The sequence below is a fragment of the Danio rerio genome, chromosome 3 (assembly GCF_052040795.2).
Source record: "Danio rerio strain M-AB ecotype USA chromosome 3, GRCz13ab, whole genome shotgun sequence".
Classification (NCBI taxonomy): Eukaryota; Metazoa; Chordata; class Actinopteri; order Cypriniformes; family Danionidae; genus Danio; species Danio rerio.
Genome location: NC_141023.1, coordinates 57,717,884 through 57,741,766, shown reverse-complemented (window position 1 = coordinate 57,741,766; position 23,883 = coordinate 57,717,884). Strand labels below are relative to the sequence as shown.

The window sequence follows — 23,883 nt, the reverse complement described above, 5'->3', positions numbered from 1 at the left end:
CTTTTTTCATGCTCAAGCCTTTTTTGTTTCTATGTAGTCTAACAAAAATCCGAAGGTTGATTGAGCAACAAATGTCTCCCATCATTAGATTCATTATGGGGTGAAAAAAAAGCATAGCAGCTGTTGTGGAGATTATTTATATTGTACTGTAGGCAGCATAAGAGTTAAATTCTCCTGGGAAGTTTCCTCTTACGAGCTTGGCTATTGTAAATTCAATGTAATGTGCATTCAAGTGAATTTAGTTGGAAAGATTCGCTATATTTTCTGCAGATTTTTTTTTGGTCTGGAATCTTTTTAACAGTTTCAAGACAAAACATAGTAGATTTGCATTAGTTTAGATCAGGGGTGTTTAAACTCGGTCCTGGAGGGTTGTGTCCAGCTGACTACCTCCAACTTTGCTCCAACACACCTGCCAGGATGTTTTTAATACATCTAGTAAGAGCTTGATCAGCTAGTTCAGGTGTGTTTGAAAAGGGTTGGAGCTAAACTGAGCAGGACACTCGCCCTCCAGGAGAGAGTTCGGACACCCCTGGTCTAGATAGTTTGGATAATAATAGGTCTGTCGTTCTCCCCTTTTTCAGATTTTTTGATTTCCATAAATACAACACGATGTTTGTATGGATTACAGCTTTAAAAAAAAAAAACTTGCCAAATGTATTTATAGATCACTTTATGTACTGTACCTTCATCATTTGGACATCACTTGAAGGCCGCATTCTCCATTGAACAAAGAAAGCCAAGACGTGATTGTTTTCTGACAGAGCCATTGGGCCTCATTCATGAAACTTTAAATAGTGGGAGTAATTTTGTGAATCTGGTAGTTAAAAGTGTTTATGATAATGAATTCCAATCATTCCAAGGTTCTGTGTGCATGATTGCTCATTCACAGTTAGTGTAATCTCTGCCCCTCAATTAAAACCATGTTAATTACATGTGCAGGAGGGGTGTGGGTGACCTTTGGATTCCCTTCTTGGGTTTGACTGCAGGATAATATCTAAAATAGGCTAATTTGCCATATGGCTAGATTAATTACTGAAAGAGTTATGCTTGCAGGTACTGCTAAAGCTCATAATAGGTTAATGGTAATCCATAGACCAGTGGTTCCCAACCTGGGGTCCGCGCCCCCCTAAGGGGGGCGCCAGAGTTCACAAGGGGGGCGCGGGAGAGGATAAGTGTTGAGGTAGAAAAAGGCATAAAATGCTCCACTATTATACAGGGCTGTACAATTAATCCAAAATCCGATTTCGATTTCAAACGATCATAAAAAAGCATTAATCAAGATAAACAATTATATGCATCATATACCGCCCCCTTTCCAGTTGTATGTGTTGCGAAAGACCGCATGCTTATGTGTGTGTGCAACACGCACACGCAGTCAGAAGCATGCGGCCGGTCAGCATTCGCTCTCATTCGCACCCTGAGACGAGCAGAGGAGCGCAGACATCTAGTCATCTTAACGTGAGCGCTTTAATGGTCAAATAGGTGTCAAAATGCGGTGTTTAGTGATTATTTATATTAACCCTCATTTGTGTAATAAACAAACGAGTTGAGGATCAAAAGACATGTGAAAGAGAAACCATTAAAGAGACAGCGCAAAATATTCCTGCTGCCGCCTGTTTTTATTATCATTAATCAAACATAACGAGAAAATGTTTATCTGCTCTTGACTGAAGGATTTCTGTAGCTAAAATGTTTTTCTTACAGTGAAGATGCTTAAAGCACAGTTTGTTTTATATTTTTTTCTATTGTATTTATTTCTCTTTCCTTTGCAGGGTGGAAAATAACTGTATATATACACTTGAAGTCAGAATTATTAGCCCTCCTGAATATTAGCAACCCTTTTCCTGGCCAATTTCTGTTTAATGGAAAGAATTTTTTTTTTTTTTTTTTTTTTTTTACTTATTTCTGAACATAATAGTTTTGATATCTCATTTCTAATTACTGATTTCTTTTATCTTTGCTATGATGACAGCACATAATATTTTACTAGATGTTTTTCAAAATATAAGCATTCAAATTTAAGTGCAATTCAAAGGCTTAATTAGAGTAATTAGGCAAGTCATTGTATAATAGTAGTTTCTTCTGCAGACAATCAAAAATATATATTGCTTAAGGGGGCTAATAATATTGATCTTAAAATAGGTTTCAAAATATTTAAACCTGCTTTTATTCTAGCTAAAATAAAACAAATAAGCCTAGAAGAAAAACAAATATTAGAGGAAATACTGTTAAATTCCTTGTTCTGTTAAACATAATTTGGGAAATATTTATAAAAAAAAATTCTCAGGAATATATGTATTTTTAAGTACCAAAAAAAAAAAAAATCAAAACACATGCTTAAAATTCCAACATAATAGTAAAAATAATTAAAATAAAGAACATTTTGCTCACTTGCGCAATGTGCTTGTCCAACTTCTCGTAAAGGCAAAATCAAAACAAAAATGGCAGACAAACGTCAATTTAATGATTCTTCAGAGGCGAAGAAAAAGATTAGACAGTATGACAAAGCCTATCTAAATACACATAAACACACACATACAGTAATATATATATATAAGTTTAAGGGGGGGGGGGGGCCCAGAGAAAAAGGTTGGGAACCACTGCCATAGACAACTGAAAAATGTGAAATTATTACCATTAAATACTCAGATTGCTAAGCTGTTTTTACTTTTGTCTCATCCCAACATCTCCCAATCTGTACTTCTCTGTAGTCTTGTAGATTGCTGGGCTTTTATCAGAGCTGAACTCCATTGAGCCCCTCTATTGTGGGACAGCAGTTCAAATAACCTTAGCAGCTTACAGACTCCCTAGAAATGTGGATAAACAAACTTGTTAAACATGATAGTACTTACAAAAGCTCAAAAATGTAATCCTGGATCATTTTAAAGCCTTGGTAAATATAATCCTGGGTTTCTATCTTTCACATTGTTGATAATTAATCCAGGAATAAAAATTATGCCTGCACTTTCAGGAATAAAGTCACAAGAACTGTCACTGGAGTGCTACCAGTTCAAGGTACATTTGTTTCTGTTGGGTCAAAATTGGTACTTTTTCCAAAAAAATTTCAAGTACAATTTTGTATATTTTAGGTAATGATATGTATCTTTGAGGTACCAATATAGACCCTTTAGGTACAGATTTGTACTTTTAAAAACATACCTATGGAGCTAGATCAGTCTCAAGAATAATACATTTGCAAAATAAAATTCATACATCCACAACACAAATTATATTTACCAAATCACATTTTTTAAGTTCAAAACATGATACAACAAAAATCTAATTCGTGAATTCAACATGATTCAAAAATATACAAGTCCAATTCGTGAATTCAAAACGTGATTCATAAATACACAAATCCAATTCGTAAATTCAAAACGTGATTCATAAATACAATAATATAATTCGTAAATATAAAACTTGATTCAAAAGTTCGCAAATCCAATTCATAAAATTAAAACGTGATTCATAAATACACAAATCCAATTCCTAAATTCAAAACAAGATTTATAAATACATAAATCCAATTCGTAAATTCAAAACGTAATTCATAAATACACAAATCCAATTCGTAAATTCAAAATGTGAATCAGAAATACACATCAAATTTATTTGCTGGAAATATTAATGATTTTAAACAGTGAATTACTAAATTGTGTTTACAGATTTACAAATAGGATTTTCTTTTGTAAATTTATTTTTTAAAGACTGATCTGACTCCATACAAACTTTCTACCACCCAAAAGCTCTTGTACCTTTTTTTCTGAAAGGTTGTAATAAAGAACTGAGATGTCACACTACGTAAAACTTAAATTAACAACATATTTGCATATTTGTTGTGCTATTAATTGGTCAAATGAGAATGGAGTCTGTCTACAATGGTTCTAGCATTAGGCTTCCTTCAGTTATAATTCGCAGACTGCTAGCGATCTGACTATAAAATCACTTTCATATTAAATGCTTCACTCCTTTCTGTCCGTATGCACACGAATGGATATTTAGCCTGATACCAATGACTCTTTTGATTTCGAAGCCAATGACTGTTATATAGACCAAAATGTACAGAAGACCAGATCATGACCACAAGTGCCCATATGGTCAAAAATACTAAACAATCGACCATGACATCAAATGTAAGCATTTATTAGTCTGAAAAACTTGTTTAGAACGACAAAAACTTAGAAAAAAAAAGTCACATGCATAGTTTGAAAAGCCCTGTATATGGTTATCAAAATGCAGTTTAACTAGTTCCCATAAACAAAAACAAAGCTTTTAGAGGTTGATGCACCATTAAAATGTTTGGTAGCAGCTAAAATGTAAAATGTTTGAACACTTTCATTAGTTTTTAATGTTTTTTTATGAAAAATGTACTGATACAAATTCCTTGTTTCATGAACGAGGCCCATTGTTTGCTTCTTTATATGGCTGACTGCATTGCTGGTTGTTGTGGGTCTTGCTTCTGTTCGCTCTTGCTAAGGTGGGTTCAGTGTTGTCCTCGTTGCAGTGTTGATGTTGCTTTAAGGTGTTTGATGGTGTCTCTTTCTTTTCCCATATGTGTGTGTGTGTTTGTTGTTGTTTATTTTTACCCTTCCCTCTCTATCCCGCCATCCTCTACCTGTGTTCCTCTGGGTTTGTGCCTGGTGTCTGTCCCAGCTCCCTTCATCCTCGCTCAGTCCTTACTCCACACCCCCAATCCCCTCGCCTGCTAATGGACCCCCTTCCCCCAAGTTTGGCCGGGACCCTCTGTCGTACTGTTTGAAGGAAATCAATAAGACAGTCAAACCCCGAATCTCGTCCTTCCGGACCCTCAAGAGAACGGTGAGTGTGACTTGTCAGGGATCAAGCAACCTGACTAAACCTGTGGGCTGCCGTTGCTGGCACGTCTCCTTAAGCCCTTCAGCAGCACATGATTGATCTGGGTCTGAGTAGCGGTCGCGTTCACCTGAATGGTCACAATTCTTTCAGCTCTCGTCTTTAACCATCACCACATCTATTTCTGCCACACTTTCTAATACAACACTTCTTGGCTGACTTCACAACTAGAAAACTCAAAAGAACTCGTAAGAGTAAAGGATGTCACCCCTGTAAACCCCATGGTACTGTATTTTCCGCACCATAAGGTACATGGAATTATAAGTTGCAGCCTTGATTACAGGGTCTATTTCTGTACTTAACCCATACATAAGGTGCATGCTAAAACATACGTTCTACAAAAAAAGGTAATGGATGCAAAGCGGTGAGTTTAGTTGAAGTTCATTCTATTATTTAACAGTACACTCACATTATTTTATTCAATCTACTCCCATATGTCCATCAAATTCCTCATCTTCTGTGTCTGAATTGAACAGCTGGGCAATTTCGCTATCAAACATGCCGGGTTCACTCTCATCATTGTTGTAGTCATTGTAATTGGCTGTTGAGCAATAATGCCGGCTTTCGCGAAAGCTCGCACGACAGTTAAAGCAGATACCTTAACCCAGGCATCCACAATCCATTCACACATGGTGGTGTAACTCGCCCGGCGCTGCCTACCAGTCTTGGTAAAGGTGTGTTCACCGTCTGTCATCCATCACTCCCAAGCCGCTCGCAACTTCACTTTAAACGCCCTGTTTACACCAGTGACCAGCGGTTGGAGTTCTTTTTGTTAATCGTTGTCAGTGAACATAGTGTAGCTATTACGTCCCTTTGTCGGAAATGCTCTGACAGTTAGTCATACGGATCACTTACCAAATCACACAACAACATTTTTACAGATTTTGGAACTCAGGCACACGGACGATATTAAGTCAAAACTTAAGTCTCTTAGGTGCACCTTATAGTTCGGAAAATATGGTAACTCAAGTGAAGTCTTTTCAAACAAAAATAAGGCCAGTTTGAATTCAAGTTTCTGGAATTCAAAACACCATGGCTTAGCCAAGTTTCTGGAAAAGTTTGCTTCAGCTAGTTAAAAACCTTTGAATCATTGGTCTATAGAAATTATGTGATAGGTGGGCATGTATCTGAAGCTCCAAAATTTAAGGAAAGTTGTCACCAAATTAGCCGTCATTTTAGGCCGCAAATATGTATATATGTACAGTGCTCAGCATAATTGAGTGCACCCCATTAAAATAAATATTTGTATCCATTTCTCAGTGAATATTAGCAATGTATTTTGGTGCATTTAAACAAAACAGATTTATTAAACAGACATATTTATTAAAATACTATTTTAGTGACCTAACATTTAATAATAATAATTCAAGCAAAATATTGCTAACAAATTACAACAATTTCAAATTAATTTTACTTTTTTTTTTTTTTGATTCTCTTGATTTTTTCCTCTTTTTTTTTTCCAAATTTGTATTTAATATTTTTCTATAAAATATAAATGTGGGTGTACTAGTATTTGGACCATTATCGTAATTTATTTTGTTAGATAAGCTCCAGATTTGGCTTCAGTACTGACTTATATAATGTATATGGACATATCATATTGTATAGCCTTCTATTAAAAATAGGAATTTAAAAGAGAGATTTGTGAGGGGTGTACTCGTATATGCTGAGCACTGTATTTGTATATACAAGCTCCTGCAAAATCCTGGAGGGACTAACTAAGTTTATTATGGTCAAATCTTTCTGAGTAAAAACACAGAAAATCTGTTTTGTAGTAAAAATTGAAGTGCAAATTTAATTAAAAGTAGCACTGGCACCTTTTTTTTTAAAGTTTAATACAGTAAAGCTGCTTACACTAAAGAACTTGGAAATCAGAATTCCACTGATCCTTTAACAGAAGACGTCATTGCACTATAAAAATAAAATAAAAAAAAACTTCTAGAGCAGTTTTGGAACATGACATTTTCTTAAAACAGCTGCTTTTGAGCAAATTTGCCAAAACAGCAGGTTTTGGAATGTTTATTATTCTTCAAAATATCATCTTCATCATATTCTTTAAATATCTCAACAGAAAGTGAAAGTCAAACAGGTTTTAAACAAGTAAAGGTTGAGTAAATGATTTTCAGTTTGAGGTGAACTATTATGGAGTTCATCTAGGGCCATATATACTTGCAAAATAAAAGAAAGTTTTGCAAACAAAAAACAAAGTATTAAGCAAAAAACTAATTAATTAAGAGAAATAATAAAGTGAAAAGAATTTTTTGAGAAATAAAAAATTTATTTGCTAACAAAAATAAAGAACTGCAAAGGGAAAATTAAGTTTTGAAAAACAAAAATGAAATTTGCAAAAAAAAAAAAAAAACTTCAAATAAAAAAGAAGCAGTGCAAAAAAACTTAATTATATAAATAAAAAAACATACATATTTGCAAAAAATTTTTATAGCATTGACTTCACAAGTCTCGTCCAATTAAATGCAATGCTCCTTTTGATTTGCTTTTTAGTCAACCATGAGTTTGCGATGCGGTTTTCTCTTTGCACGTTTCTGCAAGTTTTACTTTGTGGCCCTGATTTGGTAAAGGGGGCGGAGTCAAATTAACTTGGGCATTTACGGCAAGCCCGGACCTGCCTCCATTTTAGCGACTCACAGCCCAGTAGGTTTGGGCCTTCTGTAAATGCCCAAGTTCCCTTGTAACGTTTAGTTTTATTCTATGAAAAACTGCTTTTATTCTAGCCAAAATAAAACAAATAAGACTTTCTCCAGAATAAAAAAAAAACATTATGAGACATACTGTGAAAATTTCCTTGCTCTGTTAAACATAATTTTGGAAATATTTAAAAATATATATATAGTTTTTTTTATATAGTTTTTTTAATTGCAAATATAGTTTTATTGCACTGCTTGATTTTTATTTACAGTTTTTCTTTTGTTAGCAAACTTTTTTTTATATCTCAAAACTTAATTTTCCCTTATCGATTTTTGGAGATTTGCATTTATTTATTTATTTATTTATTTATTTATTTATTTATTTATTTATTTTTTGCTCAATACTTTATTTTTGTTTGCAAAAGTTTCTTTTATTTTGTGTATTTAAGTTTTTATGGACGTAGATTGACTCCATAAATATTTTTAACTGTAGTTTTCTTAAACTCTATATTTTGGTATGCTTAATATGATATTGAGAGCTAAAAACACTGCTTATATTTGCATATTCATCAACGTCACTCACTGCGGATGATCTCTGGATGTTTGTTAGCATGGTTTCACTGCTCAGACATTTTGAACTTCTTTTTACTTCTCATGAGGAGCAAAAAAAGAAAAATCATTGTGATTCATATTGGGGCCTTTATCTCAGTCTGTCAAATTCTGTGACTCAAGAATGAAAGTTTGGTGACAAATTAAACATCAACTGTTGTTTCAGTCTCATTCCCACTTGAATCACCATTCCATACGGGCAGGAATTCAACATGAAGCTGAAGTAAGAACAGGATCACACTCCGAATGTTGCAGGCTGTCAGAAAGAATTAGGATGCAGTTCGCGCCATAACTTTGCTTTGAATGAGTGTGATGTGTGTTTGTCCCTTTGGGGCTTGAAGTATAGTCATGTGTGCCGGAAGCACTTGTCAGCTTCTGAGAAAACATGACTTGGTTTCAATAAAAATAGACTGTTCTACTTCTGCATTCCTGCTTTATTAGTCATATAAGTTTGGGGCGAACCTCAGAAAAATGCATGTTTACACAATCACAAGTCAGCATTCGTGCTCTTTGGAAGAGATTTGGGCAGGACAATAGTGCAGTGAATCATTTTCACTGAATCAGGGCTCAACATGATCATGCACACTATCTAGGGCTGTGCCTAATGCCAAAATACATTGCGATTCTTCATCCCATGGTTCCCACAGTTGAATTAAAGAAGAAGCAGGTCACTTAAAAAAGCTGAGAATGTTATATTAGTGTTTTGCACTGAAGTCAGAGCCGAATTTGTGGCTTGCAGTAAAAATCGGCAGTTTGATTCCAGCTAATAAACATTGTCTGTTTATTTCTCTCTCCCTCAGTTTACCCCAGAGAAGGTAATCATTTAAAGATGGCGTGGGTCACGCACGCCTTATACATAAATATGTTTCGCTTACTCTATTTTTATTGGATCATTTTCTGCTTGTAAAGTATTTCACATATGGCCACAGCTACATCTTCACTGCAGTTACAGCTTTTCTATCAATCGCTATGGTGTAGAGGTGGCCATTTAAAGCAAAAAGGCTCCGCAGCCTCCGGGTTAATTTACAGTACACTATCCATCATGGCTCCTAAACAGTGTCAAGTCTTTCTAGGGTGAGACACTGCAACACAACGGCACATAAACAACTTGTGTGTAATGAGGCTGTTGTGGGGTAGTGTGCTGGACATGCTTTAAAGATGCATTGATCAATCTGTGCAAATGGTTTAAATGCAGCGTGGGTTTCTCAAAGGAATATTCCAGGTTAAGTAAAGTCACAGTAATAAATGTTTAGATTCGGAAACGATCATGTTTTTTATTTATTTTATTTTTTATTAAATATAGCCACATTATTTAAATTACACATGTATTGCTACTAAATGTTATATTAACAGTAAAAATACCAGTTGATTTATTTTAAATGATGACTGTGTGAACAAACACGGGCACTATTGCAATTTATCTTTGTCCAGTTTCTCTCTACAGAATATTTAAGTGATAAAATGTTTTGGTGGGCTTTTTTTTATTTTTTTTAAGGCATTTATTTTGTATTTTAAGTTTCAGAAATTCCTCACAAAAGTGCTTGTCAATATCTCTTCTTTTTCAACCACTAAACTGTGGGATACAAATCACAAAATAAATAGATAAATGCATTTTAAATAATATATAAATGAGGAAAAATAGGTAATTCTACTTAAACATTAATGTTTTGGGGAAGTCACATTACAAATAAAAAAAACGAATTAAAAATTTGTTCTTAAAGCTTCCAAAATCAAAATAAACAAATTAATTATATGCAAATAATATAATTTAACTAATTTTAAACTGTTTAACATTTTAAATCAATGCTAAACATTTTGTGTTCGGGTCATACTGAATCCAGACATAAAAAGAGCACCTTAAAAAAGTGGCCCTGACAAACCACTTGTAGGATACATACAGTACATATTTCCGTATACACCAGACACTTCTCAAAAATTCTGAAAGCATCTTGCAACTCAAGGGTGCTCCTCAGGTGAGTGGGCTTGACAAACCACCTGTCAGACACGCTCTCCTCTCCATTAAAAAAATAAAAATAAATATGTATGTGTGTATATATATATATATATATATATATATATATATATATATATATATATATAGAGAGAGAGAGAGAGAGAGAGAGAAAGAGAGAGAGAGAGAGAGAGAGAGAGAGAGAATAAAGAAAATAATTAGTGTAGTTGCAGTTCATGGTGTATTAAAACAAGAGTTATTAAATATCAATTCAAAAACGAATTGCTATAAATGAAAATGGTAGTTAAACAAACCTAGAAACAAACATGTAAAGCATATGAGTAATATACAGAAAAAAAAAACAGTGGACAGATTTGAAATAACTCTATATACTGTATGCTTATTACATATCCTTTTCAAAAACCTGGAACATTCCTTTGAGTAAACTGTTTATTTATCCCCCATTTCTTCTCGACACTTCTGTCATCATAATTGAAAAACGTGTTGCCAAAATCTGAAAGCCAACAGCCTATTTATGTGGTTAAAATTACGCTGGTGGTGAAACGCTACATTACAGCTTCTTCTTCTTCAAACCTGATCTCTCACTGCTGGTCTCTGGGTCACGTCTGTCACCGATCGTGGTGTTGGAGGTCTGCCTGTGTATGTGTGTGTTTGTGAGACTCTCTGTGACAGTAGATTTGATTTCTTCTCAGCCGGTGGACACAGAAGGCTTCACTCATCTTCCTCCAGAGCAGCGTCGCAAACGCCTGCAGCAGAAGATCGATGACATGAGCAAGGAGCTGCAGAAGGAAATGGATCAGAGGTGAGTCTTTCCTGCAGCGCTCCACCACAGGGTTCCCATGGGGTCAGGGAATTTCTGGAATACCATTAAATATTAAAACGTCTATTCCAGATATTGTAAGTCAGAGGACTTTTCTGTCAAGCAATATCTGTTTTTTTTAGGTTGTCATGTAAAATGTTATTTCCCATTTATCAAAATGTTTTTTATTTTTTGTAATTGTGTGGTTTTATTGCTTTTGTGCCATGCGCTTTAGACTTTGCGCCTAGATTGTTAAAATAGAAGCTCAAAATTTAGGAGGAGCTGCTCAACACAACAGCTTTACATTTTCCTTTTCATTATACTGTAGGTCATGGAAATTTTTAGTCTGTAAATTTTACATTTGTCTTCGAGTGGGAACCCTGTCACCAATGCCAACTCCTTTTAGTGAAACCGCTCTGGCCTTTTGTTTACTAAACCCTCCAGTTCTCCGAGGATCTGTGGCGTTGAGTGCTACGAGTAAACCATATCTGTTTGTTCTCAGTCTTTGCCATAAATCTCTGTCTGTATCTTAAATAAACATATTTCTCTTCCTCTCTATGTAGCGAGGCTCTGGGTAAGATGAAGGATGTGTATGAGAAAAACCCTCAGATGGGAGATCCTGCCAGTTTGGCTCCTCAGATCGGTCAGACGGCGCAGAACATGGACCGGCTGAGAGGAGAGCTCAACAAATATGAGGTTTGGGTTTAACTCTCATCCTAAAGCTTGGTAGGCTTTGGGAAGACTTTTTCATCATATCAAAATGTATTTGTTTTAGTCGTGGCTGGCAGAAGCAGGAGGACGAGGAGACTCCATACGATACTCCACTCACTCGATCAACAACAATGGAGCTCACAACCCCAACAGGTTTGTCGGCAACTGTTTACGTTTTATTTTAATGTGAATGAGTTGTAAAAAGGGGTGTTTCATGTTGATATGTTGACAAGTATGTTTCCAATAAACTCGTCATGTTCTGCGAATGAGGTAAAATGTTCTTCCTTTCACTCTCTTTTGTGAATGATGGATAAACAATTCAATAATTGTACTTCTCCACAGTAATTTAATAAACTCATCGTCAGTCGGGTTGTTGACAACAGCACACAAGCACACTCAATTGCTAAATGCAGGGCACGAGGCTTTGAGTTCACAGTGAATTGATAAAAAATAAATTAAGGAAAGTTCCATACATAATAGATTACAGAACTGGAGCTGACAAACTTTAGGAGGTTTAAATGTCAATCTACTGCTTGTTTTGCTTGTCAACTGATTTCATTAGCCTACATATTTAAGTTTGTTTGAAAATAGGTTTTTAATATCAAAATACAATATCAAAACTTTAATAGTATAACTTTAAAATCATATCTTCAACTTCATTCTACTGAAGATTAACCTACATATTTAATTGTGTTTGTTTCTCAATAATATGATTAGTAAAATATTTACCAATACCTTATGATGTATGTATACTTCTATTATTTGTTTGCTAACATTTGTAAACATGTATTTGCATGCATAAATACAGGTATAAAAACATTTAATACTTGTTTTTATGTATGTAAAATTGTTTTTAGAAATTTGTATATATAATATATATTTATTATTTTATTTATTATATTATTATTTGTATATATATAATATATTTACAGTTGAAATCATAATTATTACCCCCCTGCCTTTTTAAAAAAAAATATTTCACAAATATGTTTAAGAGAGTGTCTGATAAGGTTTTTTCTTCTAGTGAACGTTTTATTTGTTTTATTTCAGTTAAAATAAAGGCAGTTTTTAATTTTTTAAAAAACATTTTAAAGTCATAATTATTAGCCCCTTTAAGCTATATATTTTTTTCGATAGTCTAACTGGCCTAACTACCCTAGGTAAGCCTTTAAATGTCACTTTAGGCTGTATAGAAGTGTCTTGAAAAATATCTAGTCAAATATTATTTACTGTCATCATGGCAAAGATAAAATATATCAGTTATTAGAAATGAGTTATTAAAACTAATAATTCTGACTTCAACTGTGTATATATACACAGACACACACACACACACACACACACACACACACACACACACACACACAAAAACACAACAGTTCTGTCTGACTGGCTGATAACCATGCAAAATTCAGCGATAAAACCACATACAGCCTCTTCACCCTTCTGTATTACTCCGCCCACTTGTATAGTTTGACAAATATTGCAGCTGTTGGACAACATATTGTACTTTTAAGAATTGTTTGGTGAGTAGTGTTGTTTAGATTGCAACTATGCAGTTTTTATAAGGATAGTGCCTATTTTAAATATTTATAATTTCGGACATTGCGCATCAGCATTCATCAACCTGTCATACTGAGCAGAGCAAAGACGGTTGAAGTTGTCCATCCACAAGATGGCGACAGAGAGCACATATTAAGCCCTTAGAGGAGAAAACTCTGCATGATTTCAGACTACAGCTGATCAAATCATTATTTAACAGGTAATTGATATTCTAAGTAGATCTCTATTTTGTATGAGTGTGACATGGGATATAAGGAATGTATGTATTTTCTGTTGGCCACTCTTTGTACAATCCTAAGTTACTTCTTGGTTGGCCATCTGTTTGTTTCTAATGAGTCTCCTGTTTTCATTACTGCAAACTAGAAAGAAAGAAAGAAAGAAAGAAAGAAAGAAAGAAAGAAAGAAAGAAAGAAAGAAAGAAAGAAAGAAAGAAAGAAAGAAAGAAAGAAAGAAGAAATGCCCGCATGTGTTTAGCGTTTTTTCTTATCGCAAACACAACAGTAAACTGGTAGTGTTTGCGTTGCTTTTTCGGGGGTTATTTGTTATGATATAAATAACGGAGAAATACTGGGAAATCGCTGTAGACTAATGGCATTTCATGTCGTTTTGCCTTATAATCTTAAAATGTGTGCAAAATCAGCAGTTTTGTCATCACTTTAGATATTACGCTAGAGAATCATTCAAATACTAGCTCTAAAGTGACATTTGTGAAGTAGCAGCAGTTTCTGCTGTTCTGACGTTAGCTGTAGATGTGAATCATTATTTAACAGGTAATTGATATTCTAATTGGATCTCTCTCGTATTTTGTAGTGCTGTATTTATACATTGTATTGTAGTGTGTTGAGTGTGAGATCGGACTCAAATATCAGGAATGTATGTATTTTGTGTTGGCCACTCTTTGTATAACCCTGAGTTACTTTTTGATTGGCCATCTGTTTCTAATGAGTCTCCTGTTTTCGTTTCTGCAGACTAGTTCATAAGAAAAAAAGAAAGAAATAAAAATGCCCGCATGTGTTTTGCATTTTTCCTTATCGCAAATACAACAGTAATCTGGCAGTGTTTGCATTGCTTTTTCGGGGTTATTTATTGTGATTTTGCAGTGGAGAAATACTGGGAAATCTGTGTAGACTAATGGCATTTTATGCCGTTCAGCCTTATAATCTTAAAATGTGAGCAAAATCAGCTGTTTTGTCATCATTTTAGACATTACACTAGAGAATCATTCAAATACTAGCTCTAAAGTGACGTGTTTAAAGTAGCAAAGTTTCTGCTGTTTCTGCTGTTCTGACATCAGCTGCAGATGTGAATGAATGGTGGTAGAAAGTAGTTCCTTATACAAAAGGGTTTTTTATGGCTCTCTGTGTTTAATTGTCTTTTTTATATACACAATTATGCCGTCAAACTGTTGTATAAATGCAATATCACACTCGTAGCAGTGTGATATGGCTGAATATTGGCACTGGTGGGACACTAAGCCACATCTCCCACCAGTGACAATATACAGCCATATCACACCGCTACAAGTGTGATATTGCATTTATACAACAGTTCGATGGCATAATCGTGTACATATAGGGTCTATCTTTCTCTAATACATTTTTTATGCTCTCCTTAGGAGGTCAATCTTTTTAAAATTTGTAAAAAAATAATCACTCCTTTATCTGGTCTTTCATTAATATAATTTATTCTACTTCTAACTGGATCACAGAAATAAAGAAAAAAAAGCACATGTTGCTTTTCATTCGAGTGTCTAGAAACAGTAATGTTTGTTTAATCCGGCAATGAAAAACAGTTTACTCTTTACACAGTCATGATGGTTCCTGTACACTCTTCAGTCCTGGAGCTCTGTCAGATGAAATGGACCCATCGCAGGCCATCTACACCGAGTTTGATGACGAATTTGAGGAAGAAGAGCTCGCCACACCTATCGGTCAATGCACAGCTCTCTACAACTTCCCAGGTACCATTATCAAGTCAAGTTGAGCTCTGTTGTCTTGTGAGGACCAGTGTAAAACCATTCATTTATTTGACAAAACAAAATTACTTACTGCTGAGTCACATTTAACATTGTTAACCACATCATTATGAATACATTCATCCTCAACTAATTAAAACGTATAACTGAGTGTATAATGTGATGTGAACAAAGGCATTTAAAAATAAAGTGTACCAATAATACATTGTAATAGCACTATTATAAATGTAGCTACACCTGCCAGTGAACGCTTTGCTGTATATTTATAGAAACATTTATAGAGTATGTTAGAGTATAATTAAACTATATGCAGATTAAAATTTCATTATTAGCACAGGATTTAAAGCAAGTGTTACCAAAAGGTGCATGTGGTTTTCATGTGCTTGAAGTTAGAGTTTATACAGCTTCGCACATACTGTACCGTTGAAGTCAACATGACTAGCCCTCCTGAATTATTAATTTTGACAGCAAATTTTGATTGTGTTTTGACTGATATTCCATTTTAGATTTAGTCATACTTTAATCTTCTGAATCATTTCAAGTTTAGTCTGATTTCAGTCTGTCATTTTAGGTCTAGGAATGTGACTGCAACAGAAAATAAATGATTGGTGGTGGATGATGTGCAATAGCTGGAAAATAAGAGAGAGAGAGAGAGAGAACTTCTCGAACAGAATGGCTTGAAACTAAAAACAAGATCAAATCAAGAAAAAGAGAAGCTTATTTACATATATCAAAATATAACAAAGAAAACAGGGTATTAATTCAGAGGGGGGCAAGGCCAAAACAACAAACAAAAACAGGCTAACTTCAATATAATCTCTTGCTAATCTGAATTAAAAGAAACAAAAATACATAAACATAAACTAACTCCCTTTACTAACATAAACAGGAGAAAACTGATTTCAAAACAAAATGGCACTCACCTTCCTGCTTAACCCTCAAAATAAACAAACTAACAAATCGACCAGTAGTGATGTAATGTTGTGCGCCGAGGCTTCAAAGCATGTTTTAAAAAAAACGATACATCTCGCAGTGAAGCAGTGTACCGGAGCTTGATTCGTTTTGCTATCATCACGTGATCAGTGACGTCCGAAGCTTCATTTTCGCCTATACCCACGTGACTGCTTCGAATTTTGATTCAAAGGTTTAAACACCCTCATGAGTTCGTAAAGTGTATACCGAGAGATTAGGCGTTGATTACATACATTTCTACTGTTTCAAAGCACTGCACCGGTCCTGCGCACCAGTAATTAAACTAAAATATAATAGTTATTTATTGTAAAAAGGTTTTGAACCATAATAAAGTGTATTAGCATATTTTTTACAACTATCTTTTAAATAAAAACCACATATCGTAATAAGTTATAGTGTTTAACAGAGAGCAGCTGGCGAGTGCAGCTCGAAAGCGTCACTCACATAGTATCCTCCTAGAGCATTCGCCTCCCATGCAGGAGAATCGCTGGTTCGATCCCCGCTTGGAACGGGTCTAGTTGAATTATAATAACTGTAAATTCTTTTGAATACCTTGGATTTTACTACAGTCATCGGTGGTGTAATGAACCATACTTTATGTGTAAAAGCTACAGTAACTGAGTAATTTGTTTATATTACTGTTGTTGTATGACTGCATGAATGAGTTGGTCAGTTGTAACCATTTGACATTATTGCAACACAGTGATTTTCCACACTTTAACCAGAAGAGGTCCTCATCAAGCTCTGATTTAAAAAGCTTCGAGTAACAAACGTTTTTCCGATACAATTGAGTTGAGCGCTTCACTGGTTCAGAAAGCTTCATTTCACCATCACTATCGACCAGACTCACTTCTCTTTGGGTGAATTATTAGATGTTAACAAAAAGATCATTGAAAGTAGAAGTCTGACTCCAATAGCTTCACCACACAGGAGCTAATTAGGCTAAATCACATCTTTAAAGCTCTAACAAACAACAGGTCTGTGTGTGGAAAAGAGCTCAGCCACTGCACGATCTAGCCACCACCAACACTGGTTTAAAGTGCAGCTCAGGTTAAATACTCTCTCTCCTCTCCCAACAGCCAATCACTGGAAAGATCCAATGATTGGTACCAGGTGGACACAGTTACCTGCAAGGAGAGAGAGAGAAACACACAGAGAGAAAGAGGAAAAACACAAAGCACATTGTGCACACCAAAAGATACATCTTAGGACGTAACACTCCCACTGCTAAAGATTATAACTACCTAGTGCAGGGGTGGCCAACCCTGTTCCTGGAGAGCCACCTTCCTGCAGATTTCAGTTGCTACCCATATCACACACATGACACACATTGATATGGGTTGCAACTGAAATCTGCAGGAAGGTGGCTCTTCAGGAACAGGGTTGTCCACCTCTGACCTAGTGACTAAATATAACTAATAGTGGACTAAATTTCATAAGATTTTAGTCGACTAAATCTACTCTAGATTTAGTTGATGAAAATATATTTCGTTTAATTTAAGTGCAATTTAATTAAAATATTGTCTACATTTCTGATTACAAAATATTCCAATTTAAAATGAAATAAAAGTCTTATTTAAATGTGGAATATTGCTTTTTCCCTCAATTTCTGTTTAACGGAATGATTTTTTCTTAAATTGTCCAGATTTCCAAACATAACAGTTTTAATTATCAATCTTTAATAACTCATTTATAATAACTGATTTCTTTTATCGTTGCCATGATGACAGTACATAAAGTTTTACTAGATATTTTTCAAGATACCAGTCTTCAGCTTAAAGCGACATTTAACTAGGTTAATAAGGCCGCATTTACACTGCATTGATCAAGTGACTCGATTCTAATTTGTTTCCTCCATGTGGCACAGATCGGATATGGCCCATGTATGTGTAAGCAGGAAAATAACCACATATATTCCGATTTACTCAAACCAGATTCAGGCCTTGTTCATATGTGGAAATGTATCCGATATTAATCGAATATTTGCCCTCGTGTCTGTAGTGTAAGCAGGTAAATCAGATATTCACCTGTTGATGCGAGTTGCGCATCATTAAAACTATACAATTTACATCAACTCTGATGTTTTCGCTTCAGAACAGACATCAGCAGAGTCCCGAACCTTGAATCCCCTACACAAGGACTAAAATATCTTGTATATTAGCGCTGTACTGTTAGCGCGAGTAATTATCCTCTCATTCGGTATTCATCTGCTTTCTATTGCTCGCGTGAACGCAATTATTTTTGTCAGTCATGTTGCTCCTCAATTCTAAGATAGCCTTTGCTTGCATATTGGACCATCCTTATTGTCGAACCCTGGTTTTATTAATTATTATCCAGGAAAATTTATTTCAGCCAGCCAAAGTGGCCAGTGGGACTGTCTGTCTTACCCGCCACCGCCGAAATCTACCCGCATTTGGCGGTGGTTAATGTTAAGCCCTGGCTATTTTAATATAAAAAAATTAAACACTGCTTTTATTCTAGCCAGAATAAAACAAGTAATGCTGCGTTCACACCAGACAAGGAACTTGCTTCAAGCGTGATTGTTTTACCTGTTAAGTCAATGCAAACGTGCAAATAGTCATCCTGCGGCGTGATGCGCGCGAATGACCACGTTTAACCAATCAGGAGCTTGCTCTTGTGGGGGCGTGATTGTAACGTATTGCCTGTTGTCAGTGTCCCTGGGGGAAATCATCCAGCCGACACCGACAAAATGTTCATCAAATTGGGCCGGGCTCGATCAGAAGCACCGCTGAAAGCCTCCGTCAGCCAGGTTCAGTTTCTGGGGGAGTTTATGAGCTCATAGAGCTGGATGCATCTCTGAAAGCATCTAGTAGACTCAGAAACGGCCCTAAACGTATTAACGCTGTTCTTCAACCTTCATAAAATCACATAAGCACTGTTATATTCTTCATAAAATCCATGTTAGCCTTTTAGCAACGAAGCTAGAGTCACCGGGCAGACAGAAGCCCTGCCCGTCACGCGAACCCGGGTCTGTTCTGAAGTGAATTTGACAAGCGAATGAAGCAGATTTGATGCGCGAATGAAGCGGGGTTTGACGCGCGAATGAAACGAGTAAACTCAAATGTTCACGTGGCAATTTACGCGCGAATAGCGTGATTTATCCGCGCGTTCCTCATCTAACTCAGCATTAGACTTTCTTCAGAAGAAAAAAATATTATAGCAAATACCGTGAAAAATTCCTTGCCCTAATAAACGTAATTCCCATTATATCAACCCCACCTTACATTCACCTCCACATCTTCCAATTCATCCTCAGGCTCCAGCGAGGGAACCATATCCATGCAGGAAGGAGAGGTGCTGGCCGTCGTGGAGGAGGACAAGGGCGACGGATGGACACGGGTGCGCAGAAACAACGGGGATGAAGGCTACATCCCAACCTCGTACGCCACAATCACACTTAACAAATGACCCAGTGCACTATTTACCAAACACTAGGAGTAGCTCCAGATCATCAGTCATTATGTCCAAACATGGCCTCTTGGAGAAGATTAAAGGGGGGGACAATCACTGCACAAAACTGCCAATACACTCCTCTCTATGGATGAATTTGCATCTCAGGGCGTCTATTGTGAGAGTAAATGAGACGGTTGGAATAATTGTTCTGCTTATTGATACAACGCAGCAGGGGCGCCATGTACTCCACAGACACATCAGTTGCTGTGGTGGCTTTGCGTGAACAGCTTCGATATTTCAGGATGTTTTGTCTGATGTGTTCGCCACTAAGATCTTCCATCTGCACCTCGATGATGTGATTCTGGGTCTGGAGCGAGAAGCGAAACCATCCCCGCTGGCAGAAATCCAGCAGCGTTTGAACTTGAAGTATCTGCTTTGATGATCTGAGTGGCCAAAAATTACATTTTACTGCAGTAAGTGTTGAATATGCTTTTTTATAAGTGTGCGGTAACATGAAAGCCACGTCAATAAGACTTCTTAACATTTTCTGTTTATAGAAAATATTGAGCGCCCAAGTAATGTTAAGTAGCTCTTTTTTTTCTCCTCAAGTTGACGTATTCAGCAATACAAAATGATGACAATCAGATAAAAAAGCCACACTTTTCAACTCTAAAACTATGTACTGCGATTAATAGTTTGTTGAAATCTAAATAATATAATTTATTGAGTAAATAAGCGCTTGTATATTAAATAAACATGTATGTAAGATGTATCTGCACACGTTTGCTATTTCCGATAGGTCCACAACAATGCAGAGCGTGTTCGCGATGGCGAAAAACTATTTTAGGCTACTTATGAATATGTGGAATAATATATTTTAGATGTTACGACACCACTATGGTCTTATTAGCTTTTTTATTCTTGACGAATAAAGATTGTATAGTTATGGATAGATTTTTAAACCGAGTGTTTGTTTTGCATTTGTTTTGTTTCTCTTGTGATCGAATCCAAAGCAGAACTGTTGAATGTCTGGCTAAGTCGAGGTGCCTTCAACTGTGTATGTACCACATTCAGAATACACTATTTTAATGTCTTCATAAATGTCAAGCACATTTCCAAATTCATGTGATGTTGTGTTGTTTCTTTGGGTCAACTCTTTACTGAAAAAGACCACTAGATGGGACTTGAATACTTTTCAATGCAGAGACCTATATAATACAAAATTTCACATATATAAAATAGATAGATAGATAGATAGATAGATAGATAGATAGATAGATAGATAGATAGATAGATAGATAGATAGATAGATAGATAGATAGATAGATAGATAGATAGATAGATAGATAGATAGATAGATAGATAGATGATAGATAGATGATAGATAGATAGATAGATAGAAGTAACTTGACTTCTAGTTGATCATTTGGGAAAAGTGGCAGAAGGTAGATTTTTCCCGATTAATCATCTGTTGATCTGCATCCCAATCATCATAAATACTGCAGAAGAGCTATAGGGACCAGCATGGACCCAAGATTCTCACAGATATCAGTCAAGTTTGGTGAAGGAAAAATCATGATTTGGGAGATATCTGCAGAGTGGATGGCAACATCAACAGCCTGAGGTATCAAGCCACTTTATTAGTAAGTTATTTGAGTCATTGCAGAGATGTATGGATGCAGTCCTCCAAGCTCATGGGAGTCATACACAATATATATATATTTTTTTTTTTTCCCCGCTGCAGCATGACTTTTTATTCTGTACTGGACATCATTTCTGTTAAGTGACAAGATTTTTGCCTAAGCAAAGTCAGACCTTACTGTCCTAATTAAATTATTAAAAATCAAGGCATGATCATATTTTATTTTGGTCAAATAAGCGTTATCTAGGGGCATTTGCCTTTCATATAAGCCACTTCTGATACCAAACGATCAACTGGAAGTCAAGTTATTATTTGCTGTTCCCAAAACCTAAAACTCATAGGTGACCAGGCTTTTGTCAGGTAGTGTAAATGTGTATTTTTTTTCACACCTTTCAAGTGCCTCCTGCTGGCCATAGTAGGTTACACTTTGTTACATTTTATTTGTACATACTGGTTGCTCTGGATAATAGGATTTCATTTGTTTGAAATATTCAAACACTGATTTGAAAGAGACATCTTGATACTTATATCAACAATTACGAATTAAGCAAGTAAACGGTTTTTAGTCTGAAAACCTGAAGAGGGAAAACTGTGCCACAAAGTTTTTGGAATGGATTTAATATAGAATCCCACATAAAATATACACTGAAGCAACTTGTTTATCAGTTTCTTTCTTGCAGGAATCTAAAAAACTAACTTGTTGGAAAAGTGTGACATTATCTGTTCAAAAAAAAAAAAAAAAAAGCAAATACATTGTCCATAAACAAATTTTTAAAGGAGTTGATCTCTTTGTCTGACCAAATCCTAAATGAGCTGTCCTGCATGGAATGCTAAAAGATGATTGTTGGCAATAAGACTTAAAAGAGATGTTTTTCTGAAACCAAATGATTTCTAAACTGTGTCCAAATTCTCAGTGAATGTTTTACCATTGTGCCATCAACCACAGAAACTGGATGTAGATTGCCATTAAAGGGCACCTATGATAAAAATCATCTTTTGTAAGCTGTTTGGACAGAACTTTGTGTAGTTATAGTGTATTCACAATCATACTGGGGTGAAAAAGACATTAATAATTTTTTCCTGATGTTAAAATAAGATCCAAATGCCTCCTATTTTGAGGCCCACCACAACTTGATGTAGCAGTGTGGTTTGGTTTCCCTGCTTTTGACTGACAGCCGCATATTAACTCATATTGACTCCATAGTAACGCGTATAGTCATATCACGAAATGCACAAAGCAACTGAGATTAAAAGATCTGTTCAGCTCTCTGTGATCATCAATCATCATCAGTTGTGATCAAGAATGAGATTTACAAGCTTTAAATGATTTTAAACCGTGCATGTTTGTAATGAATTACAGCAATTTTACTGTCTTCATTATCACAGCTGCGTGATCAAGACAATTGTAAAAGACGATACTTCAATCCCGGTTTGTGGATGGTAATTCAGGTTCATTATGTATATTAACATAATAGATATCCATACAGAAGTGGATATAAATGTCACATTTGCCTTGCGAAAACAGTGAAAAGTTTAACACTCACTGTGTGTGTGTGTGTGTGTGTGTGTGTGTGTGTGTGTGTGTGTGTGTGTGTGTGTGTGTGTGTGTGTGTGTGTGTGTGTGTGTGTGTGTGTGTGCGTGCGTGCGTGCGCGTGCGTGCGTGAGTGGGTGGGTGTGGGTGTGTGTGTGTGTGTGTGTGTGTGTGTGTGTGTGTGAGAGTGAGTGTGCGCGCATGAACTTTGTAACGACATTGTGTGTGACTCATCGTTGCAACTCCACAATATATACATCAAATAATCATTGGGAAAGTTCTTACAGTAGTATTTCTCATAAACGTTACGTGAGATCTGCTTCATGTCTGTCACTGTGCTGTTTATCTGACGCAGTTGAGGCGGAGATCGAGGCACACACTGACAGGCACGTGGGAATGGTGGCCAGAAAATTCTAATGTTCTGAAAGGTATAATCTGATGGGTGCTTTGAGCTGAAACTTTACGGACAAAGTCTAGAGACACAAAAGACTTAACCTAAATCTTTAAAAGGGTAAAATGGGTGCCCTTAAATCCTGGAAGAGAAGTTGGTTTTTGAGCATACGATTCCCTGTCCACCCATGCTGGTTTAATAGGTAAGAGAGGATAATGAAACCAATGTGCTTCGTGAGGTAGCTGACCAATAGTACAATTTAAAATTAGACAAGGACATATTACAATCTTGTTAAGACTGTTGAAGAAAGAACCTTACCATTCCACATGTAATTAAAGATAACAGACTCCAAAGATTGAAAAAAAAACCTAAACTATAAGTTACTGGGCTAGTAACTTATAGTGAATACTGCAGTTTTTTAACCAAACCATTGACAAACAACTACAGTAACATAAACAAATTAACCAATAATGTGATTTATTTTTTTTTTTTTTTACAATTATAAGGGGTGTACTACACCAAGGGTGCCTAAACCCAGCCCTGAAGAGGTGGTGTCCTGCATATTTTAGTTCTAACCCCAATCAACACACCTAAACAAGCTAATCAAGCTATTTCTAGGTATACTAGAAACTTCTAGAAGGAAGGACACCGGTCTTTCAGGACCGACTTTGGGCACAGCTGTACTATAACCACAATGTGCAACTGCCCTGCTGAGAAAAAAACAGCACATGCTTGTATGTTTTGGTGCTGGTATACTGGTTTTAAACTGGTCCTGCTGGTTTCAAT

General features: G+C 35.8%; 1 protein-coding gene across 3 annotated transcripts in view; it reads left to right on the top strand.

The window, feature by feature from the left end:
- trip10a (thyroid hormone receptor interactor 10a) overlaps positions 1–20,652 on the top strand; it is a 73,726-nt gene extending 53,074 nt beyond the window's left edge. Inside the window, 6 exon segments of one of the 3 annotated variants that reach the window (NM_001007403.1) lie at positions 8,927–8,941; positions 10,791–10,900; positions 11,461–11,593; positions 11,673–11,761; positions 14,980–15,131; positions 19,396–20,652. In NM_001007403.1, coding sequence (NP_001007404.1) covers positions 8,927–8,941; positions 10,791–10,900; positions 11,461–11,593; positions 11,673–11,761; positions 14,980–15,131; positions 19,396–19,547 — 651 coding nt within the window. In that variant the 3' untranslated portion in view covers positions 19,548–20,652. 3 annotated transcript variants of the gene reach the window in all.
- Positions 20,653–23,883: the final 3,231 nt, after the last annotated feature.